A 22,389-nucleotide genomic window follows, 5' to 3' on the forward strand; every position below is an offset into this window, starting at 1 on the left:
GAGACTTCTGTGCTGGACAGAGAGCACTCGATTTGGAACAATGAAGTCCCAGAGGGTGACTGTGCGGACAGAGTGTTTGTGATAAAAGGAAATGTCGAAACTGCTCTTGAGGAACATGGAATTGGATGCCTAAGGAGTCTCCAGAGATGGAGAGGAATGTGGATTTGAAGTGAGGACGGGACCACGAAGGAGCTTTGCTCTTGACCACAGGCTCTGCTTACGTGGACACTGAAAATGAGGAAAAGCCAAAGACGTGATGCCAGGGGGAAAGGCCGAGGCCGTGGAAGACGCCTGCCGGGGAGGTGTGGGAATGCACCTGTTGGAAGTGGACAGGCAAGGAGACCGCTGTTTTCTGGTTGCCACAGACTGAGTTCCAGCCCAGACTGGGAGTCTTGTCACGGGCACTATTTCTCTGTCTCTGTTTTGCAGCCAATTGTTTTCAATCCAGAAACAATTGCTGCGTGGGCATTTCAATGCCACGGGGACTTCGGACACTATCTCTCTAGTTAAAAGAAAAAAAAAAAAAGGTGCCACAGGAAGATATTACATTCTACATGCTCCGGATACAGAACATAAAAAGAGATTTATTCTGTTTTCCGTGACAACACCAGATGCGCGTCAATTGCGTCGCATTTGCGGCATTGGGCAAAGAGTGGAGAAAAGGGAAACCATGGTCAGCAGAGACTTTAAATGGGGATGCAGAAAGATAGGAAAGAATAGGAGGACTCTTTCCATACCGCGAGCTTTCTTAAAGGGTGAAGAACTTCCATAAAAGTTTCTTGTTTCGGAATCGCTGCAAGAGACTGGTTTCACAGACTCTCAATAAGGAGGGCAAGGAGAACGTACGGAACAGCTTAGGAAACAGGTCCCCCGCCACGGGGACTGTTCTGCTGGGCACATCCTGTGCGGCCTTCCCAAGACAGGTCTTCCATTTTCCTCATTGGGCCCCCTGTGCTGCTTGCTGTGGCATGTGAGCGAGCCTTGAACGTACTTAAGGTATGTAGTTTGCTCTTGTGTGGGGTGATGGCCTGAGAATTCATAATGGGAAGTCAGTAGATCACTATCTTTTAAAAGTTAAGCTAGGGGCGCCTGGGTGGCTCAGTCAGTTCAGCGTCTGACTTCGGCTCAGGTCATGATCTCACGGTTCGTGAGTTCAGGCCCTGCGTTGGGCTCTGTGCTGACAGCTCGGAACCTGGAGCCCGCTTCAGATTCTGTCTCTCTCTCTCTGTCTCTGTGCCTCTCCCTCGCCCCTGCTCACACTCTGTCTGTCTCAAAAATAAAAACCATTAAAAAAATTTTTTTTAAAGTCCAACAATAAAGGATCATTGATTAAATGAAGCACTTGGCAACTGAGATACTGTGCTTCCCAATCTTTTTATAACCCATGCTCCCATTTGTTGACAGAATAATCTAATTACCATCTCCAGGCACTGAAGTCCCCAGATACGGAGGCTGATGGGGAATAAAATGAATCCCTGAAGGTCTCAGATAAACGCCCTACTCCAACAAGAATTGTTTTGGTGCATTATATTCTGTAGGTTGTAAAACAAAAATAATAGCTCTTTGGTTTTGTTTTGTTAATACAAAATAATGGTTTTCCAAACACACATGCTGTCTTAGAGAGTCTGATATAGTCTCTGTTCACAGTCGAAAAAAAAAATCACTGTTGTGGAGTTAAAAAAAAATCAACAAAGCTGACATGTAATGTGCTTCTGAAATCTCATTACATGAAACAAGTTGGTTACAAATCGTAGGCACCATATGATCTTATTTTTGTAAAATATTATATATAAGCACATAGAAAAATGTTTGGACATATGCACACCAACAGAATATTGTTAAGTATACCAGCTGATTTTTGGGGCTTATTTTTCCTGCTTCTCTGGATTTTTTAAAAAAATTTTATTTTTTATTCATTTACAGAGAGAGAGAGATAAAGAGAGAGAGAGAGCGAATGAATGAATGGGGGAAGGGCAGAGAGAGAGAGGAAGACACACAATCCAAAGCAGGCTCCAGTGTCTGAGCTGTCAGCACAGAGCCTGACACGGGGTTCGAACCTGCGAACCGTGAGATCATGACCTGAGCCGGTCAGATACTTAACTGACTGAGCCACCCAGGCACCCCTGGATTTTTAATTCATTCAACAATAAACCAACACTATTTGTATAATTTTTAGAAGTCACAATCTGATAATTTCCACTTCTTTTGCAAAGGTTGGTAACATTTTAAGTAACTCTATTCTATAATTTTAACAAGTGTTTAAACAGAGAGATTAACCAAAATGCAAAGAATGGGATTTCATTTAAATACAGAAAATTAGAGGGAATATAAAGCCAAAGCAGAACATTCCTCCTTAGTTCTTTACTGGTTTTAAGATACCTGAGAAGATTGGAAAAAAAAAAAAAAAAAGCGAGGGAATGGTCAAACTCTACCATAAGCTAATTTTGAACAAGGTGTGAATTTTTTTCCCCCATTAAAAATGGCTAAAAGTAAGGGCATGCTATTTTTCAAAGTAAAATCCTCACAGGTCTGAAGTGCCAGCATGTTCCGATGTTTAAACTAATGTATACAGGAATCGGAATGCAAGAAGGAGCATAATTCAGTGTTATAATTACACTTGACAGATATACACTGTTTCATTATTCATTGCCTCTGGTTGCACTTACCCAGAAAGACCCTGCAGAATCCTAAGTATCAACCACTCTTCAGGAGAAGCCATTTGGCATTCTTATCAGTCCTCATCACAGGCATCAAATTCAGAGATGCAGAAAACCAAATGTGATCATTTTAACACTATCTGCAAAGGCAAGTAAACTGAGTAATTTCCCAAGAGGCCTTGGGTCCAGCCAGCTTTCTTCTGTCAAACTCTTAACACAGATATGTGGGTGGGTCATGGCTGTAATGAAAAATGCCTTTTAACTGGTCCCTAGGCTTTCGCTATATTTGTTTCAATTCCTCAAGTGCTCCATGATCTTTCTCCTCTACTTGGTTTTGCCTGTGCTATTTACTCTCTGGAAAGATGCCTCTATCTCATTTATTTGCCTGTCATTCCTCAGGGCGGATCAAGGCACCTTCTGGAACCTACCCCGATGTCTTTAGGCAAGGTTAAAGCCCACTCCTTTCCATTGTCCTGGTACCTGTGGCAGAGGCTGCTGACTTTTCATGAAAAGTTTATTTCCTTCTGTCCACAGTTACCCCTGCAAAGCTGCCAGCTATCAGGAGTTGCCTTATCCAGTCCCCAGAAATCTAGGTGGAGCTGGGTGACACCTTACCACCAACAGAATGAGAGCAGGTCTGCATGGCACCTGTCCACCCTCCCTTTCTCTGTCTGCCAGCTGGACTTTGAAACACCCAGGCTCCAGGCGCCTCCAGGAGTCCAGGAGACTCCACGCAAAAGGAGTCTTGAGCTCAAATCCCGGTGTGGAAGGGCTTCACGGACCAAAGCATGCATGTCAGACTGCTGGACACTCACTAAAACCTGGGTTTTAGTCACTACAGCAGCTTCACTTATTCCTGAGTGTGAACATTTCTTATCCCTAAATCTCTTATTTATGAGATTTTAAAAATTAACCAAAGGGTCTTCTCCATCCGACCACTGGAATTCTAAAGGGATGAATTATACTGTAATGGTCTTACTAGAGTTTCAACACCCATCTATCAGATGGTGGAATTCTGTAATTGCTACAACTATGATGTTAAATTTTTTTAAGTTTATTTATTTATTTTGAGAGAGACAGAGATAGTGTGAGCAGGGGAGGGGCGGGGGGGGGGGGGGAGAGAGAGAGAGTGAGTAGCCCAAGCAGGCTCTTCACTGCCAGAGCAGAGCCCAACATGGGGCTCAAACTCATGAAACCGACAAACTCAGATCATGACCTGAGCCGAAACCGAGAGTCAGATGCTTAACCGACTGAGCCACCCAGGCGCCCCTGAACTATGACATTTTAGAGAAAAGAGAAGGGCTAGGACCACATGGGAGCCTAGACTGACTGGTATATGTGCCTGTGAATGTCTGAGCCACCTCCTTCACTAACCCCACCAAACTGAGTCCCAAGGAAAGGAGAGGCAGAACTGTGCCTTGACTATCAGAAAGGCAAACAAACACTTGCCTTCTTGAGATGCTTGTCAAGGACAAGCTTGACGTTAAGAAATATGGGAAGAGATTTCCTTTGTCCTTCAACACTTCTCTTCTACATTGAATGGACTCTAGAACCTGGACCTCAAGCTGCCACATGAAGCCCTATTTTTCAGCCCCACTTAAAAAAACCAAACACACCACAAAAGTCTTTATGGTTAGCCATGGAATATGAGTGCCTTTTACGATGCTGTGTCTATTGGAAAGTATATTCCAAGGTTTTGAATAGCCAGCTCAGAAACTCCTATGACACAGTCCTCTGTAAGTCGGTAAGTACCTAAACTAAAACACAGGGCGGGGGGGCGCGAGGTGCGAAGTGAAACAAGAATATTATAGAGATAGAAATAAGTCTTCTTTTCCTAAAGGGTCCAAGAAGAATATATTTCAGCTATGACCCAAGGCCTATATTAGATTACATGTAGTTCCTATCTTGAGTGCTATTAAAAGTTACCTTGTAATTTGAGCAAACTGCGTTTCTTCATCTGTGAAAAACTGTTTTTGTAAGGTTTTTCAAGTTGACATCCAGCTGGGCAATGTTTTGTTACCTGGTTTTAATTTAGGTGTTTGTCTGATGTCTTGCAAAATCCTAGCAATGTGATGCTTATAGTTAGTTGTCTTTGGCCCTTTGAGATATATGCCTGGTTTTGAGCTATTTCAAGTAATCTTCCCCAGTCACTCACTACATTTAAATGAATTCTGCTCCCTGATTTATTGTATTTCCTTTTTTTAACCAGCTTTGAATTAATTGGTCCCAAGCGTCATCCTTAGTTGAATCAATTCACCAGTGTTAGTAACATGCACTGACATTGGCATCAACTTTTTCTTCTTGAAGCATTTGTTTCTATGAACATACAGAGCCTGTTAGAGCTCCCATTGGCTTCTAAAATGGCAGAAGTAAGGTCTCTAATCTTATAACTCTGCACAGCTATTTCAACTTTTCTCACCAATATTTTTAGAAAAATGAAAGAATTCTATAATAGGTGTCTTCTGTATTTTAAATCAAGATGCAGTAAAAAAAAAAGTTGTGTGGGCAGAGTTTCAACTGGGGGGAGACAATTCCAGAACAGGGAAAGACACAGTGGGTCATAAGAAAGTGTGGGTGGCATCCAGGGACTGTCAGTAGATGGGCAGGCTAAGGTGAAGCACTTAGGCACTGTTGGAAAGAGGCAAAGTTTGTATGTAAAGAAGACTGAAAAATTAGGTTAAAGCCTGAAATCATTGGCCAAGCTTAAGTACTTGAAATTTGCATTATAATGCATTGACAAACCGTCATGGTAAGAAAAGGAATGACAGGGCCGATCTGTAGATATCGGTCCTCACCAGGGAGGGCAGGTGTCAGGAGGGAGGGAATGAAGTGAGGGAGATAAAGTATGAGGCTGTTTGATTCAAGAATCCAAGGCATTTCAACCAAAGAAGACATCATGGGAGATAAAGGGAGAAGTTTGAGATTTCATTATCTTTGCGTTTTTGTTACATTCATGTTTTTGTGACTCGTTGGAATTGATGCTTTCTCTGGGACAATTCCGGCATGATAACATACCATCAGGAACATCAGAATAACATTTCACTGTATTAAAAATAGAGGGTTCTATCAAGATAAACACTCTATGTAGTGTGGGGACCTCAGTGAAACATTAAATATGACTTTGATCTTTCTAACCTGGATCATGAAGAAAATAGTGATGACATTAATTAAGATGGGAAGCACCGGAGAGGGCTTTTGGGTGAAGATGATGGATTTCGGTTTTGACATATTGAGCTTGAGGTACCTATGGGTGATTCTGATGGATCCTTAATTAGAATTTACAACTAAGGGTCCATGATTTTAGAAAATCTCCTAATTACATGTAGTAGAAGCATGTGTGTGGACTGGAATTTATTTGAAGCATATGTCATTTGTTCCAATACAATCCTCCTCCTGCCATCATGTCTAGGAGAATGGAGAACGATGGCATGGAAATTTAAGATGCTCCTTCCTTATAAGCTCACTTAGGGTGGGAGGTGGTAAGCCGCATGTGACGCTAATGGCCTCTGACCAGGTTTGTAGGATTGTTGATGCTGGAAGACACCTTAAGATGGTCCAGTGTGCCCTTCTTTTACAAGTGAACGTGACAAAGTCTGGGGAGGTCAAGCAACTAGTCTTGAGTCGGTCTGCCTAGGTCAGACCTAGATCATGGTCTCTATTCCTCTTGTTGAAAAATTGTTTTATTAGTCTTTTTTGTCCTTTAATCATTTGGGATTTTCTCATAGGATTTTTTCTTTTTCCATTAAAGTATAGTTTACAGACAGCAAAATGTGAAAATATTAAGTGTTCAGTTGAAAGAAAAAAAAATATATATATATATATAAAACCACTCCTTGGATCAAGATAGAGAACATTTCCACCACCACAGAAGGCTCCTTTGAGCCCCCTTTCAGTTAATACTCTCAATCCCCAGGATAGCCACTACCATGACTTCTATCTCTGTGGATTACTTTGGCCTGTTTTGGGATGTCATCTAAAAGAAATGAGTGTATGTTGTAATGTACATACAGTGTAATGTCTGTGAGGGAATCCTGTCTCTTAATATTGACTTACTTTTTATTGCCCTAAAATGTCTTTAGCTTGACCATGTAGATAGGCTGGGGGCCAATACAGAGACTCTAAGCACACAGGGACCTGCAGTGAGGTCTTGAGGAGCCTGTGTTCTGGATTCCAGCTGATTTTCAGAGCAGAAGTTGAGTCTCTGAGGAGGGGCAAGCTATCTCTTTAAGTGTGGCTGGAAGTGTCCTGTCCTTGGGGGCCCTGTGTCAAGGTTCTGAGCCAGAGGCTAAAAGGCTGCTACCAGAAAGATGGTTTTAACTTCAAAAGAAGAATCCCTCCCTGTACCAGGAAGTGTGAGCAGAGTGGTTTAGCCATCTCTACTATGACCTTGAGGGAGAAGAAAGGAAATGCTGGGTGACAGAGGTTAAATAGTACCCAGACTGGCTGCTGCGTGAGTGGGCTGGTCAGGAGAGCTGGGTGGTCTTCTAAAGGAGCCTCTGGAATGTGGAGGAAGAAAGGCGGGACCACAATCTCTCTAGAGAGGAGATTCCATCTGGCCAGCTCTTCCTAGAAATGTCCAAGTCAAGAGACATGGCTGGACCAGTAACATCTAAGGTAACTTGGGTCAGTTTTCATATCAAGAGGATACCCTTCTCTAAAGTCTACTTTTTTTTTTTTAATTTTTTTTTTCAACGCTTTTTAAATTTATTTTTGGGACAGAGAGAGACAGAGCATGAACGGGGGAGGGGCAGAGAGAGAGGGAGACACAGAATCGGAAACAGGCTCCAGGCTCCGAGCCATCAGCCCAGAGCCTGGCGCGGGGCTCGAACTTACGGACCGCGAGATCGTGACCTGGCTGAAGTCAGACACTTAACCGACTGCGCCACCCAGGCGCCCCTCTAAAGTCTACTTTTATAACTTTAGGGTACCTCTGGCACATGTTCAAATAACTGCCCCTTCTGGGAGATCAGCAAAGAAATCTGAGTAAACTTAATCTGACTTTGTTGTTCACCAATTATTTGTATATCTTCTAATACCCAAAATTCAAGCAGCTAATACACCACATAGCTTTAATACAGCACAAATTTCGTCTTTAAATTGCATCTCTGAACTTTTTTCTTAGTCTATAACGAAAATTGAAAAACTAAATCAGAAGCTAGAGACATTTTTTAAATTAATAAAACTGCAATAATGTTGCTATTTGGGTTTTTAATTTTTTTTGAGGATGCAGTTTTCTTTCTTACGTATTTGAATCACCAAGTCAGAATCATTCTCCAGATCCCAAACCTATCATACAAACTGAACTCACAGCTGGACTTGTAAAACAGTAGAATCACTAAAATTCTTCCTAAATCTACATTGACAGCCTAGGTTGGCCTTAGAAAATTAAAAGAAAGTGAACACAAATTAATAAATTTTGCTTCATACTAGTTATTAATAAAGTTTCATATATATATATAAAATTTTTATATATATTAATTATATTAATTTATTTATATTTTAAATATATTTATATATTTTATATAATATATATTTCATATATATTTTATATATATTTTATATATATTTATATTTTATATATATATATGTATATATAATAAAAGCACCATAAATAACATCCTAATGGTTCAACAGCCCAGCTAAGTGGAATTAGACATTTTTCATGTTTATATAAGTGAAGCTCTTTTAATATAAAAGTTGTTCCAAAAAATAAGTAGAAGATAAATTGCTGTTAGTTTACTTCTTCTGATTCATCAGTTTCCATATATTGCAGAATATTTGCTCTCTGCCTTTCTCGAACATATGTATTGCAGAAGGCTGCATCTTGGAAAATGAAAGTTTTTCCTTAATACCTTTTCCTAAGATTAGCAGGACATTAGGCTGCTGCCTCCACATTTTTGTGGAGCTATTCCTGCTAAATGCAAATATTTTCTCCAAGTCATCTGAAAAAGCTCAAACTTGGTCATCACGGAAGCTTGTGCTAAAGTATTACAACAGTTTCCCGTTGCTTTTCCTGAATGTTTCCTAGTCAGTGAACGTGTCTTTCAAAAATTTTCCACCGTGTCCTCTGAAATCTCTCTTAAAATGTTCAGCAAAAATAAAAGCTTAATTTGTAACTGTGAGAGGTGATGGATGTTAACTAGGGCTCACTGTTTTGCAATATAAAAATACCAAATCATTATGTTGTACACCTGCAGCTGATATAATGTTACATGTCAGTTATACATCAATTAAAAAAGAAAAAAAAAAGCCCTCCATGGTCACTGCGCATCATCAGACATTTCCAACGGTTCCTTCCTCTGAGTGGAGCCCACCTTCAGGGAACCTAATGTGCAAGCATCAGCACTGAAGCCACTTTTTCCTGGTGGGGCTGAGAGGGCACCCGGTTTTATTCTTCACTTCTTCGGGCTTCCATTCTATGGCACCAGCGTCTTTGTTGAGCCATGCATCCCCCCTGTGACACATGCTTGCCCTCCCATGCTTCCTGCCGTCATCATTTGAATCTGAGAACTGGAACATTTGCCTCACAGGCTCTGTGTCCCCTCCATCCGTTGCCCTCACCACCGGGGGCTTCATCCATGAGGTGGATGACCAGTGAGCCCTCTGGCCTCTCCGTTCCCTGACTTTCTCCACAGCCTTTTCATGCAACCGAGAATCACACTTGCGTGGCCAGACTGTGCAACTCAGACCTTCTTACCACCTGACCTGCTTTCCTGGGAGATCTGGAATTGTGCTCTCACCAGCCATCAGATCTGTCCTTCTATCTTCTGGTGTGTTCTTTGTCCTCAGTTTCCAACACCAGCCCTTCAGTCGTGGTGATCCCCTTTCCCACCTAGATTTTCCATGGTTCTCCATCTCACTCACTCGACAAATACCTATTTGCCAATTCCTTTGGCATCCTGAGCCTGAAATGTTCTTTCCCACTCCTTCGGAGGCTCAGTTAAAACGATATAATCTCGAAAGGACCTTTTCCTATTCTCCCGGTGGATGTAACTGTTGTTGCATTTGGGCAACCACAGTATATCGCTTGTACTTCTAACACTTCTTTCATCTTACCCAAAATATGGTTTTATATGCTGGTGAGTCTCTCCCGCTAGATTGTGTGTGCCTCTAGGACGCGGTCGTGTCTTACTCTTCTTGAGTTCCTCTTTGGCACATGCACGGTAGGCACTCAATCAATATTGGCTGGAATACCCAGACCGCCATATCTTGAGAATTGGATCTGAGACTTGCCAAAGCATGTCCCCTGCTTGTGTCACACTTCAGACTTGTTAGTAATGCCGCGTGCCCAGAGTTCCCACATACCCGTCACGTTCCACATCCCTACGCTTTTGTCTGTGCTTCTGTGTGCACCGTCCTCTCCTCCCAGAATTCTTTCCCCTACTTCTTCATCTAGCTAACGTCTTCGCATGCTCTTTCTGACCTAACTCAGACACCATCTCATTTTCCTCTTCATTCAGGAAGGGTTACGTACCTCTCCTCTGGATGTGTAGACTACCTTAAGGCTATCACTGTCATTTACTGTATTTTCATGATCACAAGCCCAAAATCTGAATCAGATGTGTGAACTGTGTGCCCCAGTTTCCTTTCCATTTCTGTCAAATGTGGATAAAACTTGTTATAAAACCTAAAACTTTTAATATCTGCAAAAGCTTGAGAACAGCGCCTGGCACTTAAGACACCTTCAACAAAAGTCATATATCTGTGCCGTTATTAATATGTTTGAGTCCTTCATTAGCTGAGGATGTTGGTTTTCCTTGTCTTCACCCTAGACTCTCCAGGGTCCACCCGCTGCCTCTGACCTGGCAGGTGCTCAGGTGGTGCCCTGATGATGCGAGGTAAGTGGTGGCCTGTTGATGCGACGATGGTCATGATTACCACCTTAGCCAGAAAAGGGATCTAGACAAGTCAAATAGCTCCCTAGGGGTAACTCCGACAAAATACATGGATATATCCATGGCTGTTAGTGAATATTTCCAGAGCAATAGTCTCATCTCAAAAACACTAACAAACGAACGAAACAACAAACACAAAGTCATTTCTGATTCAGAAAGGGAACCACTCATTTGTGGCTTACCCTCTCCTCCTTGCTTTGGCCTGTTTCTCTCAGCCCCTTCAGATGTTCAGATTCTGGATCTCACTCATTTCCCCCTCCTTGGGGGGTCTCACTCTTTCAGACTGTCCTTCTTTCCCATTCCTCCAACCTCTTCTTGTTTACTGGATTCTCCTTCTTAATGTATATGTGTGCTCAAGTTTCCACCACTTACAACAGCTGCAAGAACAATGGGCAAAGCCCCAGTCCCCTGCTCCCCACATCCACCTCTAGTCACCCACACTGTCTTACTTTCTGACACGGACCTCTACATGTTCAACTTGATGGACACTTTACATCCTTCATCCTTATTTTAGTGACCACTCAGTTCAGCAGTTCCCAAACACTATTTATTTGTTGTTCTTGAAATTCTTTTTTCATCTGATCCCTGGGCTATCACTGTCTTCCTACTTCTCTGCCCATCTTTTACAAGCTGTTTTGCTTCCTTCTATCCCATAAGTGTGGTTTTCATTGTTGGACATCTTTTTTCCTGTAGGTGAAAAATTATACATTTGTCCTGGGCAATCTCATTCATGCTGCAGGCACCAAATACTTATTTCCTGATGAGTCTCTTAGTGATGATGACTCTCAAACTGTATTTCTGACTCTGCCCTCTCAGTTGGGATCCAAACGTGTGTATATAGCCCCCTTTAGATGTGTCCACCTGGATAGATACTATTATATTCTGCAGACATGCGAACTCAAAATATCCAAATGTAGTTTGCATTTTGCCCTCGAATGCTGTATTTCTTAGTCAAAGGTGCTCCACATGCACAATCATCAAAACCAGAAACACTGGTTTCATTTTAGAACCTTCCTTTCTACTTCATTCTCACAGGCATTTTGTTAAAATTGGCGGGACCTATCTTCTAAGGGTCTCTCACATCTCTACCCCTTTGTTGATGTTACTTTCCTTACATTCACTCTGCCCCATCACTTCTTGTCTGCCTTTCCATCATCTCTCTGGTGAATGCAAATCTGATTGTGTAATGCCCCCGCTCACCGAAACTGTCAGGGTCAAGTTAAGCCACATCTGTCCCCCGCCTGGAGTACACTGAGTGCTCTTCCCATGCTGGCCCCTCTGGATCCAGCTCTCTGTTCCCCAACACAGGCTCCCTGCTATAGCTGTACCCTTGCGAGTCCTTGGGTTCTGTCCACACACCCTCACTCACTGGTGTATACCTCCTCTTACGTTTTCCTTCTTTAACCCCACTCTTCCCTCACCTCTGCACCTTACTGGCTCCTGCTCATCCATCAAAACTTAATTAAAGCATGACATTCCCTGGAAATACTCTGTCCTCCAGTCAGGTGCTCTCGGCCACTCAATGTGTTCTGGGAGGTGGCGCAGTTTGGTGTTAACAGCCATGAACTGGGACAGACAAAAAAAACGTCTGGGGTGGAGCACCAGCTCTGCCACTTTCTAGCTGTGGGATGTTGGCAACTTACTTGCCCCATGCCTCAGTTTCCTCATTTGTAAAGTAGAGATGTTAATGGTACTGCCCATTTCAAAGGTTCATTAGGAAAGTGAGTGAGATGATTTACCTAAAATCCATGGAACAGTGCCTGAGACATAGTGAATGCATTAAGTTGAGCTATTTTTATTATTGTTGTAACTATTGATTTACTTGTCTATTTTCCAAAACAGACAGATCTCTGAATTCCCTCTGAGAGAAAGAGACCATGCTTAATTTGACTATGTTCCCTCGGCACCTAGCACAGCATATGGGACATTGTAGGTACTCAATAAACACTCACCGAATGAGTGAGTAAATATAGTCAGTGAAATACAGTCTTAAAATTTTACCTGTAAAATATGCTAATGAGTAACATCAATCTAATTTTCTCATGTATGTTTTTTTTACTTGCACAGTAAGATATTGATGGTATCTCATTAACTTAGTGTAACTGATGCACTGTTCTTAGAGGCGAGAATCTTCTACTCCTGACAGGAGGGCACAATGTAGTTAATTAACAGAAATGTTATTCTGGAAGGCATGAACTGTGTAGGCATGAACTGTGACAAAATTCCTTGGAGACACAAACAGAGAAACAAAATCTGAATTCCTATCAGAACGCGATCAGAAAGCTTAAAGGGGAAAAAACAGCAGAGAAAGTGTTTAAAAGGGTGACTTCAGGAACCATCTTTCCTGAGCTTCCTCGGACAGCCAGCCATTGTCTGGGACAACAATTAGGTCTGCAGAGCACCTCATCGGGCAGGGGAGAGATGTGTCTGGAAGAACGCTCCATTTCCACCCGCCACCCATGCATCCTGCAGAGTCTGGAGCGATGTGATAATGGGGCAATGGCGAGCCTCCAGGTTTGTTTGTTTTTTTTCCATGTTCTTCATGAAAGCATCGCTTCTTGTCTGCTTTGAAGCCATTGCTTTTTCAAATACAGACACCTGCCTTTTTTCTCCTGTAGATTCCTTTGCACCTCAATGGAGATGCTCTATAGTGATGGGCATTGGATATCTCTGCCACTGAAGGATCTTACTTCCACCCTTAGTAACTGCTAGAAGCTCCAGAGGACTCTGAGCAGAGGCCAGCCTCTAGTCTGAATGTCCCCACCCTTCTTCACTGCAAGGAAACACTAGGACAAAAAAGAATTCTATGGCAAACGAGGCTAGAATTCACCCCCTGCCACAGAGTCTCCATACTGTGGAAAGACTGGGGCAACTTAGAGAACATCTCTGCAGATTTTTCATCATCAGAAATAATTGAGATTCTACTATGCAGGTGCTAAATAGAAACATTTGATCTGTCTATACTTGGTCTTGTCTTCTTTTCAACCCGGGTGCAGGCTTATAAAACATGGGGATACAAAATAAGGACGAGGTGAATCTAAGTCATCTTACAGGAGCAGACAGAATTACTCAAATAGGGATTGTCAATTTTTTTCTTTGCCATGAGGTATTTCTAAAATACAATCCTACTGATGTGGAAGTCAGGAAATAGTTTGATCCCATTAATTTTCACTGTGCAAAGTGAAAAATCCCTTTAAAATAATTCTAAAGAGAGGATGATCATTTACTTTTTTTTCCCAAATATTTTATTTTAAGTTATCTCTACACTCAACGTGGGGCTCAAACCTACAACCCTAAGATCAAGAGTTGCATTCTCTACCTACTGAGCCAGCCAGGTGTCCCTGACTATTTGTGTACTTTTTAATTCCAAGGCTAGAATATTCTCAGTCTTCCCTTTCAATGAGATCTGGCTCAGACTAGATTTATAATGAACATCCTGCGGAATACAATATTGACACCTTCTAGAAGCTGACGGAAATGCTTCATGAGTATCTATATTCTATTATCATAATGGCCCCACAAATCACCACCCCCATTTTACAGATCGGGAAATTGGGATTCGAAGAGATTAAGCAACTTATCCAAGGACTTGGATTTCGAGCTGAGAATATGAACTCCCAAGTCTGCTGATCACAGTCCACTATTTTACAAAAAGAATCCCATAGGATTATGGGAGAAAAATGTCACCTGAGATTCTCTTTTTAAAAGACCATATTGCATAATTATAACTACAGAAAGAGAGAAGAAATGTTCCATCAGATATTTCTGGGGAATGGGTTTGTGTACCCGTTCTGGTCACGTCTGTCATCTGTGCTGATACTTTTTTGGTCTGATCGGCCAAGGGAGCTTGGCATGTGTCAATATTCCCCCAACCTGGAAGTTTGTGGGCTGTAGATTCCGGAAGCTGAATTTCTGCCCCAAGGCTAATAGGGCCTTGGAATAATGAGAAATGACCTTCTCATATCCAGCGAACCCCTATCTTCTACAGATGGCATTCCCCAGACCATATGACCTGGTGAGGGTCTTTGGGATCCATGGCAAGCTGGGCTGAGCTAGGCAGTATCTGCTGTCACTCTGCTGAGGTTTGTTTTTGTACCCTTAGCTAAATAAACTCAGAACTGAAACCTCTGGAGGGGGTGTGGGTTTGAGGCCTCTGCTAGAAAGCTTCCAACTCAAAGTTTCTTCGCGTGACACAATCCTGTTTCTACGCTGCTTTCTTAACTCATACAGATTTTCATTTTTATTATCCCTCTTTTCCTTATTGTATTATCCTTCCCAGTATCTTATTTTTTACTCCTGGTCACTTTGCACAATCCTCTGTCTCCTCTAAACCCTGTCTCCTTGGAAAAGAAACATACACATACAGAAGCTTTGAATATGCACTCTTGCCCCATGTTACCAGAGCAATTTATTCTCTCATCTTCTTCTTTGAGTAGCATTGCTTGGGAACCTCTTAGTGTCCCTGCTTCCTGGGGAAGCAACCTAAGGGCAGGGGGCCAAGGTCTTTCTCCACGTTTGTGTAGCTACCTTCCAGCATCATCTCTGGAACAAAGGAAACAGCCGATGTTTGGATTCAATCAGATTACATAATCAGTGTTAGGACCGGCCTGAAGTGACAAGAGAGGAGGCCATTCACCAGTTGACAGAGAGTTTATACTCACATTTCAGTTCTAGTTTGATGAAATCTGTGTTGCCCAAGTTCTCAAGGAACACTCCCCGGGGGATTAATGTTTTGAAGTAGAAAGAAATGTCAGCGCTGGTCTCCCCTTGGAAAGTGGAGAAGTGCAGGTAGGATGATGGGTTTGGGAAAGAGGCAGCATTCCAATAATTCCCTGTGGAAGGAAAAAAAAACCCAGGGTAATGTATACCTTGACAACAGGAGTAATAGAAAACACAGCCATTTCTTAAGTTTTAATAAATTTCCATTGGCAATAGCCCTTGTCTCCTCTCATCCTGCTGAACATCATGGCACAAAATCCCCACAGACTTATTCTCAACTTTCTGAAAGTTCTATGCGTGTGTGTAAGAACATGTTGTACTTATGATTGACAGCTGGGGTTCCTACCAAGAGCAGCCTTGGAGGGACCCTAAGGGGTAGATGCCAATAAAGGGAAAAATGCAGAGCAGATCCTGGCACCACCGGGTGGGGGTTGGGGTGATGTTTTGAACTCATGCATACGTACTGATGGCTTGGGTTTGGTGCAAGAAGCATCTGGGTTAGACCTAGAGGGATACAATAGGAATGGGGTCTTTGGTGTTCTGCTTTTACTTCTCATCCAACTTTGTCTTTGAATAACCAGCTCCTGCTCAGACATTGAGTACAGTGTGGGGGAGGTGGGGGCCAAGGAAAAGGCAAGAAGACCAGGCTATTCATTTCCCCACCGCCCCCATTCCAAACCTCCAGAGGCTAGTTGCCATAAAGGGAGTGTCTCCCCCTGCCAACCTCTTCTTTCCTGGGGACTCCAGGTGAGGACGGTGTGGGGTGCTGAGCTGAGTCCACCTGAGGGCTCTCCATTAGCCTCTACCCTTGAACTCATGGCAAAGACATGGTTGTACACCACTCCCTCATTGCTTGATAGTAGCCAGTGACCCCAGGAGAAAAGCAGTTCACAGGACATAATAAAAACACCAAACTCTATGATGCACATTCCATTAGAACAGATGGACCAAGAATTCAATACAACCAAGAGCTGACTCTTGACTTTATCTGCAGGGGAAAAATTCCTTTTGATTGTGCACATTTCTGAGTATGTTTACTATCACAACTAAGGACAAAAATACATGGGCATGCGTTAAAATAGCTACTGAAGCCTTTCCCTTTAGTACTGAACTTATGTTAACATCACCAGATTAGGCCCAACATGGAGTCACTCACTTCGGCAACCCAAAACTTAAAAGTTTCTACACCCTGTTCTCCCAGAAAGGGAAAGCCCGAGTCAACCAATTGGCTTTTGTCTGCTCAGCACAAATTACATGATGTGGCTCTAAGCCCTCCTTTCACTCCATATAAGGGAAGTAATTATGCTTTAGCCAATCAGAAAACTCCCAGTGCAACTTCCTTGTTCCTGCTCACCTCTGTCTATAAAAGTCACTTGCTTTGTATGGTTCTCTAGAGATATTTTCTATTGGCTAGATCGGATGCTGCCTGATTCATGAATCGCTGAATTCAAACCCTACAAGGTCAGTAAATTGTGGAAAACTTTCCTGTAACATCTGATTTTTTTTTTCATCTTTTACTGATTTTTCCTTCGAAGAACACAATTAATCAAGTTCCCTCTAATAGTTTTTATAAACTACATTTTTTCTTTCTTTCATGCAAATTATGCACATATACAATATTAAGTTCAACTGCTATTTTTAAATAAAACTATTTTTGTGTTGGCACTGCTATACTTAAACCATAATTTTATTGTATTTTTTTATTTTTTATTTTTAAGTGTCTTATTATTTATTTTTGAGAGACAGAGAGAGTGGGGGAGGTGCAGAAAGAGAGGGGGACAGAGGATCTGAAGTGTGTTCCACACTGAAAGCAGAGAGCCTGATGTGGGGCTCGAACCCACAAACCATGAGATCATGACCTGAGCGAAGTTGGACGCTCAACCGACTAAGCCACCCAGGCACCACATAAACCATAATTTTAAATTAAATATATAATGTTGTTATATTATGAGATATTAAAATAACCTCTCATTTAATCAATGTTATTTGTTTTCATTCTTAGAGATGTCTAGGATAGAGTGACATCTAGATAAATGAATGGCAATTTATAACCAGCAAGTCAGCACAAAATATGTTTGTAAATGTCTTTATTAACGTAAAACAGTGGTGGGGATTGAATCTATTATTTAAGGGGTCCCAAAAGTCTTAGTGCAGTTTTGAGGTTTCTTTTTTAAGTTGCCATATCAAAGCTTTCAGCAGGAGAAAAAAATAGACTAGTTTCCTCTTGGGAAAGAAGAATATGGTATGATACTGGTTAGAATGATACATGTGTGAGTTGCTATCATCCGAGGGCTGAGTTCTCTTCCTGGCTCAAGATGTGGCTGAATATCTCCTGAGGGGACTTCGGGGGCTTACCTTTCCCAGTGGACTGAGAATGAAGGTCTCACAAGATAAAACCTAAATCAAACTAGAAGTTGCAGCCCTCCCATTGAGGAGAGTTCTAGAAGGAATGAAGCCCCATCCCCAGGGTCAGCAGGATTTGGCTCATCCGAATTGGGTGAGAGCCCTATAACAACAGAGGGGCCCCAAGAATCAAAGTCCTCAGCCATGCTTGAAGCAAAGCAATTCTGTCTCTTTAGGCTAAATCTCCAGGATGTGAATGTAATTAACATTTTAAAGTTTCATTCCCATCAAGTGCATTCCCATTTTCTGAGGTGGTGATGTATTAACAGAAGGGCAGTTGTCTGAAATGATTCTAGAAAAAGGAAAGCTAAAAGTAAAACATGTCAGTATTTATTTGAGGTCCAGGGCTGGTTATTCAGACAGAAATATCCCTGGAGAGGGGAAGGGCAGTTCAATCAGTTATTCCAGCTTGATGAAAGGTCCCCACAGACCACAATTCCATTTGTTCTAATTCTATGCTCACTAAGCAACTTCTAACTAATTTGGCCTTTTGAATTGACATATTCACAGGGAAATTGAGCCTGGTGCAAACGGTGGTTACCAGTCATCCTTCCGGAAATGTCTGGGTTATCACATGATATCTTTTGGAGTTGTCACTTGTGGTATGCCCCAAGTCTCTGGATGAACTAAGTCCAGATTCTTGACCAGCAACAGTGAGGACTTTCTGGAGACTTGTGTCAGAGTGGAGCTGTCCACTCAGGTGGTGCTGAAGGAGAGCCATGTGGTACAAGCAGAGGTCCTTAGAAATTCTACTTATTTTTTAAAACCTATCCTTTAAAAGATCTGTTTTAGTCATACTTAAACATTTTTTAATGTTTATTCATTTTTAGAGACAGATACAGAGCGTGAGTGGGGGAGGTACAGAGAGAGAGAGACAGAGACAGAGACAGAGACAGAGAATCTGAAGCAGGCTCCAGGCTCTGAGCTGTCAGCACAGAGCCCAACGTGGGGCTCGAACCCATGAACTGCGAGATCATGACCAGAGCCGAAGTCAGATGCTCAACTGACTGAGTCACCCAGGCGCCCCCCCCAGTCATATTTATAATGTACATGATATATGAGTATAGTGGTGCATGATAGAATTGGTAAGTAAATATGTTTATGCGGATGTGGGCATGAAAGTGTTAATGAGCAATGTAGACAATGAGAAAGGTGGGGAGCCACTGTTTCAGACGCTGATGAACTTCTGTGAGGCATGTTCTGATAAGTGTGTTGCCCAGTCTCTGGGATTTTTGGTTACAACAAAATAACATGAGTTGTTTTTTTCCCTAGTGCTCATTGTGCTTCATGATGCAAGGAGCCTAGAGCATTATTATTGTTTACATTATTCCCAACTGGCCATAAGCTCCTTGAAAGCTGGGAGAAAACCATTTCGTCTCTATAACCTTTGGCCCCAGAACGTAGTAAGCACTCAATAAATAATTGTTAAATCAGTGGGTAATTGTATAGCCACTCCTCTCAGTTCCATCTAATTCCACTCCACATGCGATGTCCTCATGGGGTAAGATCTACTTTATGGTAACCTAAGTACTGAAGATACTAACTAAATATAAATAAAAATTAATGCTGCTTTAGCACCTCCTGATAATGGGACACTGCATCCTTAGCACACCATAACTGTTCTTACCTATGTCTTAATTTCTGTTTTTTTCCTACAGACAGACCTCATTGAACAATGCCATGAATTTGCAAGGATGATGGTCTCCTAACCTTAAGATTACTGAAATTGCTGCCATTTGTACTTGCTGTCAAGGTCAGTGCTATAGAGGGTCAAGTGACACTGGATGAGAATACCAAGTTGGAAATAAGAGATTTCATTGCAGGGCAAAGAGTAGTATCTCAGTAGTGTGGACAGGCAAAAGAAGGCAAGGTTGGAAAATGCAGAGCCCAATGCAGGGCTTGAACTCACAGACTGCTAGATCATGATCTGAGCTGAAGTTGGATGCTCAACCGACTCAGCCACACAGATGCCCCCAAGATTTCTTTTTAATGTTTATTTTATTTATGTTGAGAGAGAGAGAGAGAGAGAGAGAGAGAGAGAGAGAACACGAGTGGGGGAGGGATGGAGGGAGAGGGAGAGAGAATTCCAAGCAGGCTCTGCCCCATCAGTGCAGGAGCCCCATGTGGGGCTGGATTTCAGGAACCCTGAGATCAAGATCTGAGCTGAAATCAAGAGTTGGATGCTTAACCAACTGAGCCAACAGGCACCCTGTTCATCCAAATTCTTTAACAGCCATTTACTTTAATCTCACCAATGATTATTTGGTATGGCATACTGACTTCAAAATTTCTAAGGATATTTTCTGCTGAGCAGTGTTAAAGAACTTCAATTTAAAATGGAACTGGAGGATAGAAAATAGAAAATCTCACTCACGTGCTTTTAGGAAAATAAAACATAAGGACACACATGCTGATTTCCCATAAATGTCCAATTTACAGAAATCTGATAATGTTGGGATTTTCTTAAATGATAAGGAGTTGGTCAGGGGTTACCTCATAACAATCTTGGGAAATTTTTGCTTATGGTTTCCAGAGGCATGAACAAGAAATGACCCACGTTGGGTTGGTCTGAAAAAATAAGCTGAATTGAGCTCTTTTTTGTCTGACTGGACTGTTTTTTTCTGCTTGGGGAATTTTCAAAGCTGGCCTCTGTTTGTTTTTTATTTTAACAGATCTAACTGAACTCTCTTCTGTCTCCATCCCCTGCACATAAATACAGTCTTCCCCAAACCCTCAACAGATGCCTGGAGCTTGCCACAGTCTGTGTGTACCAAATCGCAATTCTTCTGCTATTCCTAAATAAACTCCTCTTTTTGACAGTTTTGAGCTTGCCTCAATTTACCCCTTTTTTTTAGGTTGACAGCAGCAGTTTGTTTTAAGCCTAGGTTTAATTTCTCATTTTTAAAGTTTATTTATTTATTTATTTATTTTGAGAGAGAGAGAGAGAGAGAGAGAGCAGGGGAGGGGCAGAGAGAGAGAGAGAGAGAGAGAGAGAGAGAGAAAGAGAGAGAGAATCCCAAGCAGGCTCTGCACTTCAACTTAAAATGCTGCTGTGGGTCTTGATCTCAGGAACCATGAGATCATGACCTGAAGTGAAATCAAGATTCAGCATCCCAACCCAGTTTCTTAGCAACAACTCCTACACGTAACTCTTTCAGTTACATCCCTGCGTTTGTAGAATATGCGTGTGTCGATATTTATTAATTTATGCATTTTAGAGACACTTGATTGACCTTCCCCAGATGCAAGATAAAGACTGAGCATTTTTAGAAGCCTGCCTGCCTATTCCCTCTCTCCAGATTCTCCCAAACTAGCAACTCACAGAATTTCGGTGGAAATTCAATATTTACATTTTTAGGGCTCTGGGTTATTCACTAATGAGCTGACTAGTAAAATATAATTATAGTTTCTTTTATTTGTATAATTTCTTTTGTTCCTCTGGAATCAGTAATTACCCTTTTTCCATTGGCTTAATTTTCTCTGTACCTGTCGTAAATTCTCTCCAATAACTCAACACATCTGTAAAACTCTTCCCACATGTGTTCCCAACATCACACACATCGGGTGATCTAGCAGCCCCCTTTTTGTCCCTCGGAGGTCCCCTACAGCCTCTGACTTCCTGTTGTCAGGCCCACTGGCTCTTCTGGGGGTTGACACCAGGCTCTGGTCCTGGGACCTGTCTCTTGCTATTATTGCCGACCATGTTTCTGCTACTCTTCACTATTAAATGGCCAAATCAGAAGACCCCATGACTTTGGGCGATCCCTCTTTCTACAGGGATCCGTCTTTCTACAGGGATCCCTTTCTACAGGGAAATGAGGTCTACACCCTCATTTCCACAGGCACATTCTCCTGTAGCTTTTTGAGAAAAGGAATGCAAGAGGTCGACTTTCTAAATCCTTGCTTTTCTGAAGAGTCCTTATTCTGCTTCCACACCTAATTGAGACACTCCAGAAAATTATTCTGCCATGGAGTTACTAAAGGCATTTCGTCAATATATTCAAGCTGCCTGTGTCGCTATTGAGGAAGCTAATGCTCTCTGATTACTGCATCGTGTATGTAACTGATGGGGTTCAGGGCATGCTCCCCCAAATACAGCACCTCAGCATATTGAATATTTTGAACTAAGGGAACGTAAGAAATGGCTGGTGTGGGAAGGACTCTCTGGCCCTCCCGTGAAGCAGGTCACAGACCCTTATGTGAGGTGCCCCCTCTCCCTGAGGAAAGGATCACCCTCACTTTGAAAGACAAAGGGACACTGAGAGGAATCAGAACAGCCTTGCTGAGTCTCCCCCAGTTTACTGCTTAGCTCATACGTGGTTCCGTCACGTCTTAGCTCCTGTTGGGTAGGACAGGAGAGCTGTTGGCAGGGTTGGAGAAAGTGAACTGAGGGTTTAACTGGGGCTGCCCGGACTTCACCAGTCCTCTGTGAGCCTCACCAGGACCCGACCTCCCACGGACTCCGTTCCAGACCCTGTTGGAGTTCGCTTCCCCTCTGCCTGTCAACAGTCTGGACTCAAGTAAGGAAGCAACTGGACATGTGATACGCTGGAGACAGCCCTGTGACGGTGGTAGCAGCAGGAGCAGGGCGTTTGGAGGACGTGGAGTTGGGGGAGGGGCACGGTGGGGTGACAATAAGCGACCTCAGGGGGCTGCTCTGGCTTGTCACTTGGCGAAGTTGCCGTGGCCTGTTCCACGTGCAGGCTCCAGCGTCA

General features: G+C 42.5%; 1 protein-coding gene across 1 annotated transcript in view; it reads right to left on the bottom strand.

Annotated features, from left to right (window-relative positions):
• CNTNAP2 (contactin associated protein 2) overlaps positions 1–22,389 on the bottom strand; it is a 2,003,978-nt gene that overhangs the window by 244,858 nt on the left and 1,736,731 nt on the right. Inside the window, exon 16 of the mRNA XM_040471688.1 lies at positions 15,214–15,384. Coding sequence (XP_040327622.1) covers positions 15,214–15,384 — 171 coding nt within the window. The remainder of the gene's footprint in view (positions 1–15,213; positions 15,385–22,389) is intronic.

Source organism: Herpailurus yagouaroundi, unplaced genomic scaffold (genome assembly GCF_014898765.1).
Source record: "Herpailurus yagouaroundi ecotype Mexico unplaced genomic scaffold, PumYag 100, whole genome shotgun sequence".
Taxonomy (NCBI): domain Eukaryota; kingdom Metazoa; phylum Chordata; class Mammalia; order Carnivora; family Felidae; genus Herpailurus; species Herpailurus yagouaroundi.